Here is a 23,212-nt window from a genome sequence, read left to right as displayed (position 1 = left end):
TAGTATAGTGTAGTGTAGTGTAGTGTAGTGTAGTGTAGTGTAGTGTAGTATAGTGTAGTGTAGTGTAGTGTAGTGTAGTGTAGTGTAGTGCAGTGTAGTGTAGTATAGTGTAGTGTAGTATAGTGTAGTGTAGTGTAGTGTAGTGCAGTGCAGTGTAGTGTAGTGTAGTGTAGTGTAGTGTAGTGTTGGGCTGAGGCTGAGGCTGTGAGGATTCCATCCACTGAGAGACTGTGTGATGTGTCCTGGTGACTTTAATAGCATTAGGAGTGGAGACCATAGAGCTATAATCTAAAGAGAAGAGACTCCCACTCTTCTCTTTCATGTTCATCCTGTTGGATTGTTCGAGATGTCAGTCTGGCTGAAAGACTGCCATCAATGTACTGGTTCCCCTGACAGTGACGCAGCGCGGAGCTCACCGCTGTACCTGTCTGCATTAGACCGGTGTGTTGCGCTGGTTAAGGATGCCTATAAAATACATATATAAAGTTATTCTGACAGGTTCAATTCAATTAATTAAATCGCTTAAAAATAAATGGGACCAGATGTAGTGATCCCGTGATTAGGGTAGATCAAAAAAATAGAAAATAGTAAAATATGTCGCTTTTATTTATTTAAAGAAATATTAAGGTTTGTGTGAACGAATTTATTAATAACAGTTAACGTTGGCGACACCATGAAGACTACTCTGAATCTAATGAACAGAATAAACCCAGAATATATGAGTGTGTGTGTGTGTGCGTGTGTGTGTGTGTGTGTGTGTGTGTGTGTGTGTGTGTGTGTGTGTGTGTGTGTGTGTGTGTGTGTGTGTGTGTGTGTGTGTGTGTGTGGCACATAAGGTTGGGATTATCGATGAGTGACACCGTGCGACATGCGTGTGTGGTAGAAGTCCATCTGTTTCTCGGAACAGTATCCAGAGTGAATACATTATTATTACTGTGGAAGAGGGGCTGCTGCTTTTAGCATTAAGGGGCAAACAGTTTCCGCCTGAACGTGTTAACCTACTATTCTCCCGGTGTGAGCGCGCGCGGCGAAGTGGTAATGAGACTTTAACAAGGCTAATAAATCAGTTAACGGAGAACACGCTTTATTGCCCTGACCACGTGCCATTGTTTGCCAGGAGTCACATTTCCACCAGGTTAAATACACTTTCCATGGTAATACGACATGCAGATATATTATAGACATTGTCATACAACATTTTACAGATTTGAGGAGAATGTCTCAATTTAAAACATAACTCTGAAACGCATAAGGTGAAGGTAACGTTTTAGATAATGTCCTCTGGTTACATTTATTGCTAATAAAAAAAAATACAAAATAAGTATTTAATTATTATTATTATTATTATTATTATTATTATTATTATTATAACCAGCTTATTGCTGCTACTGTATTTACTATTTATATTATAATTGTTCTTTATTATTTTGAGTGATTCTCACCCTTTATATATTTAATTTTAAAATGTATTTTTTCAACGTCTCTGTCATCTCCATCAGGAGATATTCCCCGCGTACAATCTGCTCCATCTCTCGCCAGCACATTTCCAGCAGGTTATCACAATCACCGTTCGTCCTATTTCTGATGTGTTCCGCTGATTACCATCAGTGCCCTCAGATATCCCAGACTGATCATCGCGCTGCAATATCCACTCTGAGCCATCTGGAGCAGATCATATCGCTGACTCCGGCTCAGTCCCCAAGTATTCAATCTACACAACCCTTTCAAGCACCACGAAGACGAGATGGTTGGTTTCAAACCGAGTAACAGCGACCCCCCACATAGGTGAGTCCACGTGGTGCTCTGAAAGTGTTCGGTTCGGGCGACAGAAGTGTCATCCTCTGCAGATGGAATAACAACCACGGATGGCCCCGTTTAGCGATATCAGCAGGCCAACAGATATTTATTGCAGTCCGAGATTGAAAAGGATGTATTGTTTGTATTTCAGTGTTTTGATGTAAACAGCCCATCCAACGTTACTTGTTCTAGCGCTTATTTAGGCCTAGTTTTGTAGCTTAAAAAAATGGATTTATCTGTGTACACAAAAAAACGATGTTTGTGATATGAGTGATAATTCGGCGTTCTCTTTAGTTTTATTATAGTCCCTATTAATCAGTAGGCAGGTTTACATTGACCCAGGTTTATCTCTTTAGTTCTATTATAGTTCCTATTAATCAGTAGGCAGGTTTACATTGACCCAGGTTTATCTCTTTAGTTCTATTATAGTTCCTATTAATCAGTAGGCAGGTTTACATTGACCCAGGTTTATCTCTTTAGTTCTATTATAGTCCCCATTAATCAGTAGGCAGGTTTACATTGACCCAGGTTTATGCGACAAAAGCAATGTCCCAACAACAATAAATATTGTGACATATGTAAATGGTAACTGCAGATATGAGATACATTTTCTAAAGATCGACAACATTTGCATCCGTTCAACAGGGGTGGATTTTTATTTTGAAGAACTTTCCTTATTGCGGCAAATGATGACGGAAACGGTGTTTGTCGAATATGATTGAGGAATCTTTTTTAAGGTCCGCGGGGCGCGTGATGTCACCGCATAACTATAAAGCTCCACTCCGCATTTAATTATAAATATCTACTGCTTTTGCCAAATATTTTTAAACAAATATAAAACATAATGTTTATTTGCTGATGATTGTCCTGACTTTCAAGAATGCCTGAACAGCTTCGTCTTGCTTTTCTGGTTGACTGGCAAGTTTCACCTTCCAATTATATCAAATATTCAGGAGTGTAAGTTTCACCATGGCGCGGACCGTGGCGATACGTTGGCATATGAGAATTATTAGAATATATGGCAAATATTAGTAAATTACGGCATTATTCTAATAATGCTGGCCTTCCCGTTCTGAGATGTTAAACAGACAGGTGGGAAAGCATACAGGCTGCCGAGAATGTAGCTGTGCGCCATTTGCCTAAACGTGTAATGTAAACACTTCAACCACAGAATGTGTATTCGACACTGTAGGTTTCTGCAAAAAAAGTATTGATTTTTTATTTTGTAGGTGTGACGTCATTGTGGTCCGCGGTTTTTATCGACACATAATAGTTACATGGAAACGCACCTATCAGGAAATTGTCGCGTCTATTTTCTAAATACTTTCTAAATATCGCACAAAAATACACTGGACAAGTTAATTTGAAACATAGCTAGTGACATGTAGTCAAAGTACAGTTTGACTTGATAGTTTCCTCTAAAGTGGTGTCCAAGTACATTCAAAACTTTGTTAAAACTTTGTTTACAGTCTTTGAAGATAGTATAACATGTATATGAATGCATTGTCTTATTAGCCCAGTGAAACGTATGCAATTTAATATGCCCAACTGTTAGTAGTGATACAGTTTGTTTCAGTTGTCTTCTGGTTTTTAGGGTCCAACTGAATAATAACTAAGTGGGCTGCAACTACCTATCTGTTACAAACAACTACCTATCTGTTACAAACAACTACCTATCTGTTACACTCAACTACCTATCTGTTACACTCAACTACCTATCTGTTACAAACTACCTATCTGTTACACTCAACTACCTATCTGTTACACTCAACTACCTATCTGTTACACTCAACTACCTATCTGTTACAAACAACTACCTATCTGTTACACTCAACTACCTATCTGTTACACTCAACTACCTATCTGTTACACTCAACTACCTATCTGTTACACTCAACTACCTATCTGTTACACTCAACTACCTATCTGTTACACTCAACTACCTATCTGTTACACTCAACTACCTATCTGTTCTGTTACACTCAACTACCTATCTGTTACAAACAACTACCTATCTGTTACACTCAACTACCTATCTGTTACAAACAACTACCTATCTGTTACACTCAACTACCTATCTGTTACAAACAACTACCTATCTGTTACACTCAACTACCTATCTGTTACACTCAACTACCTATCTGTTACACTCAACTACCTATCTGTTACAAACAACTACCTATCTGTTACACTCAACTACCTATCTGTTACAAACAACTACCTATCTGTTACACTCAACTACCTATCTGTTACACTCAACTACCTATCTGTTACACTCAACTACCTATCTGTTACAAACAACTACCTATCTGTTACACTCAACTACCTATCTGTTACACTCAACTACCTATCTGTTACAAACAACTACCTATCTGTTACACTCAACTACCTATCTGTTACACTCAACTACCTATATGTTACACTCAACTACCTATCTGTTACAAACAACTACCTATCTGTTACACTCAACTACCTATATGTTACACTCAACTACCTATCTGTTACACTCAACTACCTATCTGTTACACTCAACTACCTATCTGTTACACTCAACTACCTATCTGTTACAAACAACTACCTATCTGTTACACTCAACTACCTATCTGTTACAAACAACTACCTATCTGTTACACTCAACTACCTATCTGTTACACTCAACTACCTATCTGTTACACTCAACTACCTATCTGCTTTAAGTTGGTCTGATAGAAAACACTAAGCTCCCATCACCACACAGGCAGACAAGCACACACACAAATAACGTGAAGGGGTGGGGTGGGGTGGGGTGGGGTGGCTAAAAACAGAATGAAGGTTAAGCATTTTCTATAAGCACCAGCAGAGCTGAATTTCAATTAGTAACAACAAGCTTGCGTAAGAGGACACTATGTGTCCATCCACTTCGCTATAGCCTAACAAAGTTCATGTTCTTCATCCATCCCTAAAGCTATATAATAATACTACCATGACATGACACACTATCATAACGCCTTGGGGAATTGTACCTGTGTCCGACTGACCCCTTATCTCAATCTACTTATGATTTTAGGTTTTATTCTAAATGATCGACAACATCCCGTTCCATGTCTTCGTGTCATTTTCCACGTTCATCAATTCGGAGATTGGACAGAATAATAACATAATAGAAATAACAAATAGAAAATAGAATAAACTCAATAAAATTGCAGACTCCCAAATAGCCTATAGACATACTTTGTAAAATGTCTAAATGAGAGAGTAAATGTTCTGATAAGTCCTATAGAACAAGTCCACCATTCCCCTCCTGTACTGTTCTGTGTTAATGACCGTTGAACGTATTCAGGAAGTTCCCTGCTCCTTGTGCTTTATCCCACTATGTTGGACAGCTGTAAAGTCGTGTAGACAGGTTGTCATACAACAATCAAAGCTTCAGTGAATGGACTGTAATGCTAAACATTTAACATACAATACTCCCAACACTGGGACAGCGGCCCAGCCAATGCTCTAGCCACATGCTCCGGCGAGGAGGAGCTTGCAGCTCAAGTGGGATGCCAATCAAAGCATAAACTTCAAATTGTATCTGAGAGATCAGGCTGAGACCTGGGGGCAGGCACATCAGTTGGAGCTCAATTGTTGATGTGATCACATCCAACGGTATTGCAGCGAAAGAGAGCAGCTGAGATTGAAAGAATAGCAGAAGAACCATTGTGACCTATTGCTGCTGTGCTTCCTGGCCACTTTCTCTTTGACTTCTTTACGCTTCGGTCTCGTGTTCCGACGTGTTTTGGCATACGACTCGGCGGAGAGGATGTCTTTCCCCCAGTTGGGCTACCCTCAGTACTTAAGTGCCTCCCAAGCGGTGTACGGCGGGGATCGCCCGGGGGTCCTGACTCCGTCGTCCCGGGGAGGGAGCTCTGAGTTAGCGGGAAACCAGTCGGCTGCTGCGGCTGCAGTCACCTCGGTGTTGGGCATGTACGCAAACCCCTACACTGCACACAACTACAGCGCATTCCTGCCTTACAGCAGCGCAGACCTGGCTCTGTTCTCTCAAATGGTAAAAGGGCTGTTTCTATACTTCTGCTGTTGTATTATAGTGGTCTGTATGGTTGCTTTACGCCAAGTGTGGCACTTATTTTGCGTGGGAAAAAAAGCACGTGAAAAGACGGCTGAGAACTATTCATTCTGCGGGTTTCTTTGCAAGTTGCATATACTCGCGCTCTCCGAAAGTTTGTTGATAAGAAATGACAATGCATCTATAACTTTTATCTACCCGTCTTAAATATTGGAGTAATATTCATTATTCGTAAACCTACTTTGGAAGTGTATTAGTCGTTTGAAGTGGCAGTTTTGTTCGAGCTGCATTCAAATAAATAAATGTTGTTGGATGTACTAGATGAGCCAAAAACCGGTGTGCGGTTCGGTTTGAGGGAGAGGTTATTTAGTATAAAAGAGCGTTTAGTCTAGATAATGGTGCGTGTGACACAAATGATATAGTTTTAGTTGATTTTAATTATTATAGCATTGGTCCTCGGCTTCTGAAATTTCACTAAAGACAGCTATTCGTTTTGGTGAATCGAAACAACAAAGGCCTTTGCATGAATTTGTCACGCACACAAATCATTTAACAAATCATTTAAAATAGTAGCTATATAAACAAAACCATTACGTCAAAAACATAGTCCAGGCCTCGACAATGACCTAGACATTATATTATAATTTTGTCTCGCAACATAGTTCTACTTTGTTGTATTTATTTCGAGGAAAATTATTTGAGGATAAGACGTACGTATTTATGAAATATATATTTTAAAGGTTTATAGCCTGACATGGAAAAATAACCATTTACAGAGACTTTCCAAAAGAATGCAGTTCATCGCTACAGCACCCGGTTCCACGAATGCAGCGTGTCCAGGCCTTCTTTAAAACAGACATCACAGTTTCTCCTTCTGAATCAAATAAATCATTTACAATCATGATGACATTGACATTTTATACTGTCCTACAAAATACACTTCATTTAACAATTGTAATACTTACTTCCATCTGTATTTGATACAGAAATAGTATTTCTTAAATAACAATAGGAACAGACTAGGCCGCAGTGACAACTGACGCCATTTCGGTCAAATGCGTTAAAAGTAGTTCTACTCACCTCAGTAATTAAAACGCGAAAACGTATCATGAATACATGTGTGTGTGTGTATAGCTATACTCTTAAATATGAAGGCTTAAATATAATACATCAGTTGTGAGTGTTTATAGTTTTCGGAACTTTTGGACGTTATTGAAGGACATTAACCCAAACTGTAATTCACATAAACGAGTTACAGGGATATCCAAGCGAGTAGGCCCATTTTTAAATGCTATTCATGTCGAAATATATGTGTGGTATTGGGCATTTATAGAAATTAACGTGTTTCTAAGCAACATATTAACCAATCCTGTGGCGTTGTTCATCCTTCCAGGGCTCCCAGTACGAGCTGAAGGACAGTCCTGGCGTCCACCCCGGCAGCTTCGCGGCCCACACCTCGCCAGCTTTCTACCCTTACGGTCAGTTCCAGTACGGGGACCCGGCCAGGCCCAAGAACGCGACCCGGGAGAGTACCAGCACGCTGAAGGCCTGGCTCAATGAGCACAGGAAGAACCCCTACCCCACCAAGGAGAGAAGATCATGTTGGCCATCATTACTAAGATGACCCTGACGCAGGTGTCCACCTGGTTCGCTAACGCCAGGAGGAGGTTGAAGAAGGAGAACAAGGTGACGTGGGGAGCCAGGAGTAAAGAGGACGAGGATGGAAACATCTTCGGCTCCGACAACGAGGGAGACGCGGAGAAGAACGATGACGAGGAGGAGATCGATCTAGAGAGCATCGATATAGACAAGATAGACGACAACGATGGAGATCAGAGCAATGAGGAGGACGATGATAAACCGGAGGGCAGAGCGCGAAACCGAGAACTGGACAGTCTGGAGAAACGGCGGGCCTTCGCTCTGCAGCACGAGGCCTTCGACAAATCTAAGAACTCAATTTCCTCCGGGAAGGAACTTTCTGATAGCAACAGCAACACCAGAGTTGTGTCCCCGGACAGACAGGGAAGTTTTCAGCTCCCAGTGAACAATAAGCCTAAAATCTGGTCGTTAGCTGAGACGGCTACCAGTCCTGATAGTTCTGTCAAGTCCACCTCTCCCTCCGGCCCTACCGGTCACACCCCGCCTCAGATGCAACACCCAGCCTTCCTGCCCTCTCACGGACTATACACCTGCCAGATAGGCAAGTTCCATAACTGGACCAACGGAGCTTTCCTGGGGCAGAACTCTCTGCTCAATGTCCGGTCGTTTCTAGGAGTTAATCAGCACCATCATCATAACCTCCACTTACAGACCCAACTGCAGCAGCAGCAGGCCTCGGTGTTGGTGTCGCCCGGAGCCTCGCCACAACTCAGCCCCAAGCACATAGGTAGGTCTGCACCAGTTATGATCGTATGCCCAAAGCATTATTTACTGTTATATTTGGTGAAGCAAAAATCATAGAAAATACTGTTAATGCAAAATGCATAGCCTATCAATTGTATTTTGTCCAAAAGTGCTTTTAAAACGACTAAAATGTCTACTCACACACACACACACACACACACACCACACACACACACACACACACACACACACACACACACACACACACACACACACACACACACACATTATTTGTTATAATAATGATCATTATAATAATAACAATGACACAGAAGCATTAAGTTATTACTTAGGTATTTAATTAAAATAAAATATATTTTTATGGTAATTTTGTAATGAGTTGAATCCTTTTATTTCAGACCGTGAAAACGTTGTAAGAAGTGTCTCTCCTCCAACGCAATCTCTGAAGTCCTCATTCAGACCCCTTCATGATGGGTAAGACGCTGTTTGAATGATTGGCTAAACGCAGTTGGGCTAAATTATAACAGTAAGACTGATATTCTAATATTGTAATATCAAATGATTTCCTCCAAAATGGGGCCATTCTGCGGTGTGTTGTGGTTCGGCTCTTAGAAGGTATAGGGACTGGTTTCCTGGTGGACAGATGTGAGAGATGGGTCTGGCTTCTAAAAAAGAGTTGTTCTTCCCCGGGTGACACGGGGTTTCGGCTCCAGCCCCCCCCCCTTCTCCTAATTCCCTCCCTCTGGAGGCTGACTACTTATCAAGTCCCCCGTAAAACGGGACCTGTCTGGGGCTCGGCTTCCCTAAAGACCCCGGGGAGCAGCCCGGCCCTGGGGAGCGTTCTAGCAGAAGACTTCTCCCCGTCTGGAGTGCTAACATTTACACAGACCCCTCTTTCTTCCCACTGTTAGCACTAGGCCGCTGCTGGCAGTACCATCCTCAAATCACGGCCTGTTTGTGTGTGTGGTTTGGCATGTATCATACACACGTGGAATTAATCATTCGTGTCATAAATGATATGCTTTAAATACAAGTTCCTGATATAAGGTAAAACGCGTTGACAGGAACACTTGAAGAGATATAGAATCCTAGATGACATGTTCTGTATGTTGACCCAGTGACCAGGCTACTTGAAAATAATATTCTATTGTATAGAAAAAACGGTTCTGTCTTTTCATTGTTCTCTTCGTCCTCCTCTGTGCTCTTTCAGCCCCAGGACTCAGCAAGAAGCCCCGCAGCTGGTTCTAACGGCCCTCTCCTCGGCTTGATCAAGACATTCTGCCCTGGGGTGGAAAAAAAAAGACTTTACGCACTCAGAAAAGGACAATGAGAAATAACTTAATTCACCGTAGCGTTCAGAGCAAATGGCTAATTTGCTATAAACTCCTGTGGCAGGATCTCGTCTATTGTTGTAAATAATGACGCCTGTTATTCCCTGCTCTTTACCCCGGGACGTTTGGTAGGCTTTTCCTTCTGTCGTTCTTCTGCTCTGTACATACACTGATTTTACATGTGTAAATAGTGCGTTGACGACATTTGTCCAGATCGTATATTTTGTCTAATAAACTAAATGAAATTATCGAGAAATCAGAATATAGCATCTTTTGTTTTTTTGTTGTATTTTCTGGATCAAACAGCTCTGACACGGTGACATATTTAGAGAACAGGGGACCCTCTCTGTTGCACAATATTATTCAACCATTAGGTTCAACCTAGTAGATTATTATCAGTATAATTATTATTACTATTATTATTGTTATTATTATTATTGTTATTATTATTATTGTTATTGCTATTATTATTATTATTATTATTATTAGTAGTAGTAGTAGTAGTATTACTACACACATCCGTCAGGGTAAATGGCTTATCATAACTAACGCTAAGACGTTTCATTCCAATGTAATGATTAGCAGCTGAGAGGAACCCGCCTTGCACCTCGTCCCCTGTTAGAGAGAGGGTAGAGCGGGTAACGCAGCGGATAATACCGACCCTGTTAGAGAGAGGAACCCGCCTTGCACCTCGTCCCCTGTTAGAGAGAGGGTAGAGCGGGTAACGCAGCGGATAATACCGACCCTGTTAGAGAGAGGAACCCGCCTTGCACCTCGTCCCCTGTTAGAGAGAGGGTAGAGCGGGTAACGCAGCGGATAATACCGACCCTCTCATCTAATGTTATTCCACTTTCTCCAGTTAAATGAGGAGGGAGCGTCGACGCATTGAGGTGCTAATAACCGGCCAGATGGTTGCTGGTGCCGGGAAATGGACAGAAGCAGCTGGGAGCATCATTAAGTAATAATGTGGGAACGCCCTGCCCAAACAAAATCAAATGGTTAAAATCTAATCTGTCAGAAAGAGAAGTCGATTCGGTAATATATTATTGATAGTGAGAGGTTAGCGGTCCGGTGACGTTGTTAGCAGGGTTACTAACTGTGTTGGGGTCCGGCCAGCTACATGTGATCGGAAAAGTTATAGGCATGGTTATTGGGACTGAAGGAAGCTCATTCTATTCAATCACTTTAATAAAAGCTTCGTGATGAGCAACAACTGCAAGGATTATGGTGATGTCATTTGAAGTGTAACATTGTTTCGGTGATTGGAATGAACGGTGGTAATGTGGATCCACAACGATCAGACGTCAATACAGAATCAGAACGATATCTTAGGCCGACATTAAACACGATAATATTAACAGGTTTCATTCAAATTAAAAAACAACTATTAAACAAATATAAACTAATAATAGCCACCTAAAACTGGTTTTTATAACAATTACATTTCATGTTACATATTTTGTGGGGATAACGCAATGTCAACATCCCTATTGAAAATGGTTAAATTGAATATTTTATTGTAGTATTTGCAATAGACGAATATATGTTGTATTCGCTGTTTGGAGGTACGGCAGGCTGAACGTGTCGGCTGGCTCCGTGCCTGTCTATTGTTGTATCACAGCGACCTCTATAGGCTTCAGTACATTTACAGATAAATAATATAGACCAAGTCAAAATATTTCCACTTTAAACTCTAGAAACACTTGACAACTTGGAACTTTTTACAACTTCGAATACGCAACCAAAGTTAGCCTAGAATAATGAGTCAAAATATTATATGTTATCAAAGTTTTATTTGCTCCCAAGTGGCGCAGCGGTTTACGGAACTGCATCTCAGTGCTTGTGTCATACACTACAGACACATTGGTTCGATTCCAGGCTGTATCACAACCGGCCGTGATTAGGAGTCCCATAGTGTAGCGCACAATTGGCCCAGCGTCGTCCGGGTTAGGGTTTGCCCGGGGTAGGGCCTCATTGTAAATAAGAATGTATTTTCTTAACTGACTTTCCTAGTTAAATAAAGGTTAAATAAAATAAACTATCTCACAGTGTGTGTGGTCAGATAAAGTTTAGAATATAATTACTCTTAGAAGATTGGAAACATATGTTCTATATATACTTTAAACCATAACCGTTTTCCCTTGCCCCGTTGCTTGTGAGGGTCAAATCATTTCCATTCAGCGTTAATTAACAAAGGCTATTTAAAATACTTATTTTCTAATCATTTTACAAAGACTAAAGATTGGTGTTGTCCTATATTAGTAAACTTGAGAGATTATTTCGCAATGAAAACTTATTTGAGTATTTTTTCCAAAGAGCAAGGCAGAGTGATGGAGGTCTAACAGAATTGAATTAATCAAATGAAGATCTAGGCCACCTCAGTGCGCACTGCAGCAGTCTCCACCGTGTTAATTCCGGGGTCAAAGTGGCCTTATTTTTCACTAAACGTTGACTTCTCTCAAGGAGAGGAACATTTATGCGCATAAATTTGTGACATTTTGATGGCAGTTCGCTAAACAGTTACGCCGTTAAAAGCCTGTTAGAAAATTAACCAGGTCAGAGGGGTGGTAAAGGCAGGACAGGGTCAGATGTGTTTGTTGTGCCTTCTGTCAAAAAACACAATTCATTATATTATCAGCAACTTTGTTTAGCTATACACAGAGCTCAGCCATCTCTCAGATCTCCATCGGTAGGTTAATTCATGTATGGATTTGGGGATGATGATTTACTTCTTTAAGATCACGCGCCATGACGTTTCAATCGCCCTTGTAAATTACTATGAAGGAAAAAAAGGAAAATCAACCCAGTCAAGACACAACGTGAAACGCAGAAATAAAAAAAAGTACTTATAATATAATGAACCAGATAATGTCTGAATAAACAACATGCCTCAGTGTTTAAATGCGCTGATATATTCAGATGGACAAAAGACAGCCCTTCCCGGAAGTCAAGGCATGGAATGTCATCTTTTTACTCGACATTCGCACGTCACATCTTCTCACGAGCCTTTTGTAGTTGAAATGAAATAACCCCCCCGGTGTCTGGTTTCTGGGTTTTGTAGCGAAGCACCTTGAGGTTTGCAGCGCCGCTAGCTGCAGCCTGCCATTATATTATGTTTCCCTAATATATACAACAACACAAATCATTTAGCGGTGGATGTACAGTTGATTGTTTAATGAGTAATAAAGCGGCTAGGAGCCTATAATTAGGCTGTCACTGTGAGCTGGTCCTCCCAGCGCCCCGGGCCACAGCGGAGAGAGACGCCATTAAACACTCCAGACAAATGCATTTTAGACAGCGTAAAGATAAACTGTAGAGGTGATTCGATGTTAATGCTAAGGAAAGTTATCTAATATTTACCGCCTGTTATTTAGTGGCCAACAAGTGTAAACAACAACACAAAAACAACAGCCCATGGTATAATAAAGTAACAACAATTATTATTAGTTTAATGACAGAAATGATTATGATAATGAGCAGTATGGGCAATGACCTTTTCCAATGAATTAAAGTGAAATACAGTTTAATATATTATCGATTTAATGGTTGCTCATGTGATAAAACACAGAAATGTAGAAAAAATGACATGTATTATTAAAAGATTTAAAATTAATTAGACTTTTAATCATTCCTATTAACAAAATAGAAGTTACATACATTTTAATAATGAATACATAATGGGAATTGGCACTAAATTGCTGCTATTTTGAGGAAGAACATTTGGACATATGGGAACCCAGAAAGTGTACAATATTCTAACACAATGTGTTGTTGACACTCATGTTATTATTTACCCAGGCCTAACCCGGTCTAACCCTAACCCTAACCCGGTCTAACCCTAACCCGGTCTAACCCGGTCTAACCCTAACCCTAACCCGATCTAACCCTAACCCTGTTAACTCTCATATTATTATTTAACTAGGCAAATTAGTTCAGAACACGTCCTTATTTACCCCGGCCTAACCCGGCCTAACCCGGTCTAACCCGGCCTAACCCGATCTAACCCTAACCCTAACCCGGCCTAACCCGGCCTAACCCGGTCTAACCCAGCCTGACCCAGCCTAACCCTAACCCGGTCTAACCCAGCCTAACCCAGCCTAACCCTAACCCGGCCTAACCCGGTCTAACCCAGCCTAACCCGGTCTAACCCGGCCTAACCCAGCCTAACCCGGACAGCGCTGGGACACATATTTTCCATGTGGTCTCGGGCCGTGGTCCCACACCATACTATGCCTTTTGTTGCTGAACAACAACAGTGACCCTTAGCTGCCTGAAATCTGACACAATGTAGCGATCCATTTACTTTGCTGTAGAGTTGTGTCTTGTGTGTGAGTGTGGGTGAGCAGAGAGGTGACACCATGGAGGGAAGGTTTATCATCGGCTTGTCTTTTGGCAGGAGCAGCCTATTCACCCAACCCTTTGCTTTACAACACAGTCGTCTCTGCCTCTTTCATCCAGAGATGTCTGTTGTCTTTCTGAAGATGCCTTAATCCAATCGTCTCCATAGTGAGAGAGAGCTGGCTGAATACCTCCTGTGGTTTGGCCCAGCTGGGAGCGACAAGTCAGTCAGTAGCAACACTACAACAATGTCCCAACACCGTGTTCAGCTGACTACTCTGCTGCTTCTTGTTTCAGGAACACAATGGGTTGAATGGGATGGATGGCATGGTCACAGGCCTTTCTTTCCAAGAGGGACAGGTCGGTATCAAACACGCCACAGGAAGAGACTGGGTTGGTGGGGGCTGGATGGGACTGGGTTGGTGGGGGCTGGATGAGACTGGGTTGGTGGGGGCTGGATGGGACTGGGTTGGTGGGGGCTGGATGGGACTGGGTTGGTGGGGAATGGATAGGACTGGGTTGGTGGGGGCTGGATGGGACTGGGTTGGTGGGGGCTGGATGGGACTGGGTTGGTGGGGGCTGGATGGGACTGGGTTGGTGGGGGCTGGATGAGACTGGGTTGGTGGGGGCTGGATGGGACTGGGTTGGTGGGGGCTGGATGGGACTGGGTTGGTGGGGGCTGGATGGGACTGGGTTGGTGGGGAATGGATAGGACTGGGTTGGTGGGGGCTGGATGGGACTGGGTTGGTGGGGGCTGGATGGGACTGGGTTGGTGGGGGCTGGATGAGACTGGGTTGGTGGGGGCTGGATGGGACTGGGTTGGTGGGGCTGGATGAGACTGGGTTGGTGGGGGCTGGATGAGACTGGGTTGGTGGGGGCTGGATGAGACTGGGTTGGTGGGGGCTGGATGAGACTGGGTTGGTGGGGGCTGGATGAGACTGGGTTGGTGGGGCTGGATGAGACTGGGTTGGTGGGGGCTGGATGAGACTGGGTTGGTGGGGGCTGGATGAGACTGGGTTGGTGGGGGCTGGATGAGACTGGGTTGGTGGGGGCTGGATGAGACTGGGTTGGTGGGGGCTGGATGAGACTGGGTTGGTGGGGCCTGGATGGGACTGGGTTGGTGGGGGCTGGATGAGACTGGGTTGGTGGGGGCTGGATGAGACTGGGTTCGTGAGGACTGGATAGCTGTGTTGGAGGGGCTTAGTTGTTTGGTTAGTTGAAGGGGGCTGCATGGTTCTTGTGGAGGGGGGAGGGGGCTGGATAGCTGGGTTAGAGGGGGCTGAGAATAGGTTGGGGCCTGAGACACATGGCTCTCTCACAAATAGCAACACCGACTTGGCAGCTGCTGATGATTCGCTCTCAAGCCCTGCTGACCAGGCCAGAACTGGCCAGAGCAGGCCAGAGCAGGCCAGAACAGACCAGAACAGGACAGAGCAGGCCAGAGCAGGCCAGAACAGGACAGAGGAGAACGTGGAGGAAGACATTTTCTGGCTAATAAAAAGCTCTGTGTTTTGATCAGCAGAGATAGAGCAGAATAGGAGGAACATTCCCTCTGTTTTGATCAGCAGACATGGAGCAGAATAGGAGGAACATCCCTGTGTTTTGATCAGCAGAGATGGAGCAGAATAGGAGGAACTTTCCCTCTGTTTTGATCAGCAGAGATAGAGCAGAATAGGAGGAACTTTCCCTGTGTGTCTGAGAGCAGAGCAGAGATCCTCAGAGGTAACGGACCAGAGAAGCAACAAAACACTACTAGAGCCTTGTGGACAACATGTTGCTCTGCACCTTGGTCAAAACACACCCCAGATATACTGGGGGCTCATTAAGGTCAAAACAGCCCCAAATATACTGAGGCTTCATTAGGGTCAAAACACCCCCCAAATATACTGAGGGCTCATTAGAGTCAAAACACCCCCCAAATATACTGAGGGCTCATTAGTGCCAAAACACGCGGACAGATATACTGAGTGATCATTAGGGTCAAAACACACTTGAGATATACTGAGGGCTCATTACGGTCAAAACAGCCTTCAAATATACTAAGGGCTCATTAGGGTCAAGACACACCCCAGATATACTGAGGCCTCATTTGGGCCAAAACATGCGGTCAGGTATACTGACGGATCATTAGGGTCAAAACACCCCCCAATATACTTGGAACTCATTAAGGTCAAAACACACAGCTGTAAATACCTGGGGCTCATTAGGGTCAAAACACACAGCCAGATATATTGAGGGCTCATTAGGTACAAAACAGCCCCCAGAAATACAGAAGGCTCATTTAAAACGCTGTGTTCTACTCCCTTCACAGAACAGCGCAAACTGGCTCTAACCAGAATAGAAAGAGAGGTAGGAGGCCCCGGTGCACACCTGAGCAAGAGGACAAGTACATTTCAGTGTTTAGTTTGACAAACAGACGCCTCACAAGTCCTGAACTGGCAGCTTCATTAAATAGTACCCACAAAACAGCAAAGTCAACAGTGAAAAGGTGACTCTAGGATACTGGCCTATTTTCTTAACTCTATTTCTTCACCTACATTGTTAGTTAAGGGCTTGTAAGTAAGCATTTAACGGTAAGGTCTACACATGTTGTATTTGGCGCATGTAACAAATAACATTTTATATGAGTTCAGTTGAGGTGACAGTATTTAATAATCCTCTATGCGGCTAACAGTATTTATTATTCCACTATACGGTTGACTGTATTTATTATTATCTATATGAGTGACTGTATTTATTATTCCTCTATATGGCTGACTGTATTTATTATTCCTCTATATGGCTGACTGTATTTATTATTCCTCTATATGACTGACTGTATTTATTATTCCTCTATATGACTGACTGTATTTATTATTATCTATACGGCTGACTGTATTTATTATTCCTCTATATGGCTGACTGTATTTATTATTATCTATATGACTGACTGTATTTATTATTCCTCTATATGGCTGACTGTATTTATTATTATCTATATGGCTGACTGTATTTATTATTCCTCTATATGGCTGACTGTATTTATTATTCCTCAATATGGCTGACTGTATTTATTATTATCTATATGGCTGACTGTATTTATTATTCCTCTATATGGCTGACTGTATTTATTATTCCTCAATATGGCTGACTGTATTTATTATTCCTCTATATGACTGACTGTATTTATTATTATCTATATGGCTGACTGTATTTATTATTATCTATATGGCTGACTGTATTTATTATTATCTATATGACTGACTGTATTTATTATTCCTCTATATGGCTGACTGTATTTATTATTCCTCTATATGGCTGACTGTATTTATTATTCCTCTATATGACTGACTGTATTTATTATTCCTCTATATGGCTGACTGTATTTATTATTCCTCTATATGGCTGACTGTATTTATTATTCCTCTATATGACTGACTGTATTTATTATTCCTCTATATGACTGACTGTATTTATTATTATGTATATGACTGACTGTATTTATTATTCCTCTATATGGCTGACTGTATTTATTATTATCTATATGGCTGACTGTATTTATTAATCCTCTATATGGCGGCTGACTGTATTTATAATTCCTCTATATGACTGACTGTATTTATTATTATCTATATGGCTGACTGTATTTATTATTATTATCTATATGACTGACTGTATTTATTATTCCTCTATATGGCTGACTGTATTTATTATTCCTCTATATGGCTGACTGTATTTATTATTCCTCTATATGGCTGACTGTATTTATTATTATCTATATGACTGACTGTATTTATTATTCCTCTATATGACTGACTGTATTTATTATTATCTATATGGCTGACTGTATTTATTATTCCTCTATATGGCTGACTGTATTTATTATTATCTATATGGCTGACTGTATTTATTATTATCTATATGGCTGACTGTATTTATTATTATCTATATGGCTGACTGTATTTATTATTCCACTATATGGCTGACTGTATTTATTATTATCTATATGACTGACTGTATTTATTATTCCTCTATATGGCTGACTGTATTTATTATTATCTATATGGCTGACTGTATTTATTATTCCTCTATATGACTGACTGTATTTATTATTATCTATATGACTGACTGTATTTATTATTCCTCTATATGGCTGACTGTATTTATTATTCCTCTATATGACTGACTGTATTTATTATTATCTATATGGCTGACTGTATTTATTATTATCTATATGACTGACTGTATTTATTATTATTATCTATATGACTGACTGTATTTATTATTCCTCTATATGGCTGACTGTATTTATTATTCCTCTATATGACTGACTGTATTTATTATTCCTCTATATGACTGACTGTATTTATTATTATCTATATGGCTGACTGTATTTATTATTATCTATACGGCTGACTGTATTTATTATTCCTCTATATGGCTGACTGTATTTATTATTATCTATATGACTGACTGTATTTACCTCAACACACGATGTAACACTACCTCATCACACAATGTAACACTACCTCAACACACGATGTAACACTACCTCAACACACAATGTAACACTACCTCATCACACAATGTAACAATACCTCATCACACAATGTAACACTACCTCATCACACAATGTAACACTACCTCATCACACAATGTAACACTACCTCAACACATGATGTAACACTACCTCATCACACAATGTAACACTACCTCATCACACAATGTAACACTACCTCATCACACAATGTAACACTACCTCAACACATGATGTAACACTACCTCATCACACAATGTAAAACTACCTCATCACACAATGTAACACTACCTCATCACACAATGTAAAACTACCTCATCACATGATGTAACACTATCTCAACACATGATGTAACACTACCTCATCACACAATGTAACACTACTGGAGTCACACACTGTAACACTACCTCATACACACACCTCAACAATGTAACACTACCTCATCACACAATGTAACACTACCTCAACTCACAATGTAACACTACCTCATCACACAATGTAACACTACCTCATCACACAATGTAACACTACCTCAACACATGATGTAACACTACCTCATCACACAATGTAACACTACCTCATCACACAATGTAACACTACCTCATCACACAATGTAACACTACCTCAACTCACAATGTAACACTACCTCATCACACAATGTAACACTACCTCATCACACAATGTAACACTACCTCATCACACAATGTAACACTAACTCAACACTACATGATGTAACACTACCTCATCACACAATGTAACACTACCTCATCACACAATGTAACACTACCTCATCACACAATGTAACACTACCTCAACTCACAATGATATTAACACTACCTCATCACACAATGTAACACTACCTCATCACACGATGTAACACTACCTCAACACATGATGTAACACTACCTCATCACACAATGTAACACTACCTCAACTCACAATGTAACACTACCTCAGTTTACACTATAGAGTGATATTAATACGATGTAACACTATAGAGTGATATTAACACTGGAGTTTATGAGAAAAGAGTGATATTTGGAGAGTATATACTGTAGTTTACACTATAGAGTGATATTAACACTGGAGAGTATATACTGTAGTGATATTACACTATAGAGTGATATTAATACTGGAGAGTATATACTGTAGATTACACTATAGAGTGATATTAACACTGGAGAGTATATACTGTAGATTACACTATAGAGTGATATTAACACTGGAGAGTATAAACTGTAGTTTACACTATAGAGTGATATTAACACTGGAGAGTATATACTGTAGTTTACACTATAGAGTGATATTAACACTGGAGAGTATATACTGTAGTTTACACTATAGAGTGATATTAACACTGGAGAGTATATACTGTAGTTTACAATATAGAGGGATATTAACACTGCAGAGTATATACTGTAGTTTACACTATAGAGTGATATTAACACTGGAGAGTATATACTGTAGTTTACACTACACCATAGGGTGACTATTTATGAGGGCTCTTGTGTAGCAGGCAGAGGTGGCTGCGGGGGTGTTAATTGGCAGGACTCAGTAGAGCCGTAGACCTGCCTTCATAATTCTCACACAGGCGGTAGCAGCGTAAAAAACCAAACGCTTATCCAACACCGCGCCAACACTCTCACTCAACCCCCCGACCTTCTGTCTCTGGGAAGTGTCAATTCTACAGCCTGTCCACAATAAAAAGGTTCTCTGCTGCCCACTGGAAGAGCCTATGCTGGGTCTGCTGCAGGAGCAGTAAGAGCCTAGTACCCAGCCCATGTCTCGAACAATGTCATGGGCCTCCTAGGTCTGCCGTTTTGTAAGATCCTATTGTCCCAGACCTGCCGTTTAGGCAGAGCCCAGGTCCCAGGTCTGCCGTTTAGTCAGAGCCCAGGTCCCAGACCTGCCGTTTAGTCAGAGCCCAGGTCCCAGGTCTGCCGTTTAGTCAGAGCCCAGGTCCCAGGCCTGCCGTTTAGTCAGAGCCCAGGTCCCAGGTCTGCCGGTTAGTAAGGTCCCAGGTCTGCCGTTTAGTCAGAGCCCAGGTCCCAGGTCTGCCATTTAGTCAGAGCCCAGGTCCCAGGTCTGCCGTTTAGTCAGAGCCCAGGTCCCATGTCTGCTGTTTAGTCAGAGCCCAGGTCCCAGGTCTGCCGTTTAGTCAGAGCCCAGGTCCCAGACCTGCCGTTTAGTCAGAGCCCAGGTCCCAGGCCTGCCATTTAGTCATAGCCCAGGTCCCAGGTCTGCCGTTTAGTCAGAGCCCAGGTCCCAGGTCTGCCGTTTAGTCAGAGCCCAGGTCCCAGGTCTGCCGTTTAGTCAGAGCCCAGGTCCCAGGCCAGCCGTTTAGTCAGAGCCCTATTCCCAGGCCTGCCGTTTAGTCAGAGCCCAGGTCCCAGGCCTGCCGGTTAGTAAGGTCCCAGGTCTGCCGTTTAGTCAGAGCCCAGGTCCCAGGTCTGCCATTTAGTCAGAGCCCAGGTCCCAGGTCTGCCGTTTAGTCAGAGCCCAGGTCCCAGACCTGCCGTTTAGTCAGAGCCCAGGTGCACCATGGAAGGTAAATAAACACCAGTTGAAACCCAGGGACACTACTTCCTCCACTCAGTTGTGTTTTATCTATTGTGTCACAGAGGACTGTTAGGAGATGCTGGGGAGAAACAGGTAGTAGTTCTAGTAAATCAAATCAAATTTTACTGGTCACATGGTTAGCAGATGTTAATTAGTGTAGCGAAATGCTTGTGCCTCTAGTTCTGAAAATGCAGTAATAACCAACGAGTAATCTAACCTAACAATTCCACAACAACTACCTTATACACACACATCTAAAGGGGTGAATGAGAATATGTACATATATAAGTAAACTCAGCAAAAAAATAAACGTTTGTTTTTCAGGACCCCGTCTTTCAAAGATAATTAGTACAAATCCAAATAACTTCACAGATCTTCATTGTAAAGGGTTTAAACACTGTTTCCCTGCTTGTTCAATGAACCATAAACACTTAATGAACAAGCACCTGTGGAACGGTCGTTAAGACACTAACAGCAATTAAGGTCACAGTTATGAAAATGTAGGGCACTAAAGAGGCCTTCCTACTGACTCTGAAAAACAGCAAAAGAAAGATGCCCAGCTCATCTGTGTGAACGTGCCTTAGGCATGCTGCCAGGAGGCATGAGGAATGCAGATGTGGCCAGGGCAATAAATTGCAATGTCCGTACTGTGAGACGCTTAAGACAGAGCTACAGAGAGACAGGAGGGACAGCTGATCGTCCTCGCAGTGACAGACCACGTGTAACAACACCTGCACAGGATCAGTATATCTGAACATCACACCTGCGGGACAGGTACAGGATGGCAACAACTGCCCTAGTTACACCAGGAGCGCACAATCCCTCCATCAGTGCTCAGACTGTCCGCAATAAGCTGCTAGAGGCTGGACTGAGGGCTTGTAGGCCTGTTGTACGGCAGGTCCTCACCAGGCATTACCGGCAACAACGTCGCCTATGGGCACAAACCCACCATCGCTGGACCAGACAAGACTGGCAAAAAGGTCTCTTCACTGACGAGTCACGGTTTTGTCTCACCAAGGGTGATGGTCGGATTCGCATTTATCGTCAAAGGAATGAGCGTTACACCGAGGCCTGTACTCTGGAGCGGGATCGATTTGGAGGTGGAGGGTCCGTCATGGTCTGGGGCGGTGTGTCACAGCATCATCTGACTGAGCTTGTGGTCATTGTAGGCAATCTCAACGCTGTGTATTACAGGGAAGACATCCTCCTCCCTCATGTGGTACCCTTCCTGCAGGCTCATCCTGACATGACCCTCAAGCATGACAATGCCACCAGCCATACAGCTCGTTCTGTGTGTGATTTCCCGCAAGACCGGAATGTCAGTGTTCTGCCATGGCCAGCGAAGAGCCCGGATCTCAATCCCATTGAGCACGTCTGGGACCTTAGATCGGAGGATGAGGGCTAGGGTCATTCCCCCCAGGAATGTCTGGAAACTTGCAGGTTCCGTGGTGGTAGAGTGGGGTAACATCTCACAGCAAGACCTGGCAAATCTGTTGTTGTCCATGAGGAGGAGATGCGCTGCAGTACTTAATGCAGCTGGTGGCCACACCAGATACTGACTGTTACTTTAGATTTTGACCCCCCTTTGTTCAGGGACACACTATTCCATTTCTGTAAGTCACATGTCTGTGGAACTTGTTCAGTTTATGTCTCAGTTGTTGAATCTTGTTCATACAAATATACACGTTAGGTTTGCTGAAAATAAATGCAGTTGACAGTGAGAGGACGTTTCTTTTTTTGCTGAGTATATGTGGATGAGCGATGGCCGAGCGGTGTAGGCAAGGTGCAATAGATGGTATAAAATACAGTATATACATGTGATATGAGCAATGTAAGATTAATGTGGCATTATATATAAGTGACTAGTGATCCATTTATTAAAGTGGCCTTTGATTGGATCTCAATGTAGGCAGCAGCCTCTCTGAGTTAGTGGTGGCTGTTTAACAGTCTGATGGCCTTGAGATAGAAGCTGTTTTTCAGTCTCTCTGAGTTAGTGGTGGCTATTTAACAGTCTGATGGCCTTGAGATAGAAGCTGTTTTTCAGTCTCTCTGAGTTAGTGATGGCTGTTTAACAGTCTGATGGCCTTGAGATAGAAGCTGTTTTTCAGTCTCTCTGAGTTAGTGATGACTGTTTAACAGTCTGATGGCCTTGAGATAGAAGCTGTTTTTCAGTCTCTCTGAGTTAGTGGTGGCTGTTTAACAGTCTGATGGCCTTGAGATAGAAGCTGTTTTTCAGTCTCTCTGAGTTAGTGGTGGCTA

The 23,212-nt window shown here is 42.2% G+C and overlaps 2 protein-coding genes across 2 annotated transcripts; one reads left to right on the top strand and one right to left on the bottom strand.

The window, feature by feature from the left end:
• Positions 1 to 5,367: 5,367 nt before the first annotated feature.
• On the top strand, positions 5,368 to 9,802 carry irx1a (iroquois homeobox 1a). Its single transcript, XM_029657211.2, is given in 5 exon segments — positions 5,368 to 5,827; positions 7,239 to 7,428; positions 7,431 to 8,231; positions 8,608 to 8,683; positions 9,420 to 9,802. Coding segments are annotated over 5 exon segments (1,371 nt in total). The 5' UTR covers positions 5,368 to 5,581; the 3' UTR covers positions 9,478 to 9,802.
• A 4,349-nt stretch (positions 9,803 to 14,151) lies between these two features.
• LOC135571264 (uncharacterized) lies at positions 14,152 to 22,364 on the bottom strand. The gene is made up of 2 exons (XM_065017046.1): positions 22,266 to 22,364; positions 14,152 to 15,063 (listed from the first exon to the last, which is right to left on the bottom strand). Exons 1-2 carry the CDS (start codon positions 22,362 to 22,364, stop codon positions 14,152 to 14,154), a joined length of 1,011 nt encoding a protein of 336 aa, XP_064873118.1.
• Positions 22,365 to 23,212: the final 848 nt, after the last annotated feature.

This window comes from Oncorhynchus nerka, unplaced genomic scaffold, assembly GCF_034236695.1.
Source record: "Oncorhynchus nerka isolate Pitt River unplaced genomic scaffold, Oner_Uvic_2.0 unplaced_scaffold_457, whole genome shotgun sequence".
NCBI lineage: Eukaryota > Metazoa > Chordata > Actinopteri > Salmoniformes > Salmonidae > Oncorhynchus > Oncorhynchus nerka.
Note: the sequence above shows the minus strand (reverse complement) of the source record. Positions and strands in the feature narration are given on the sequence as shown.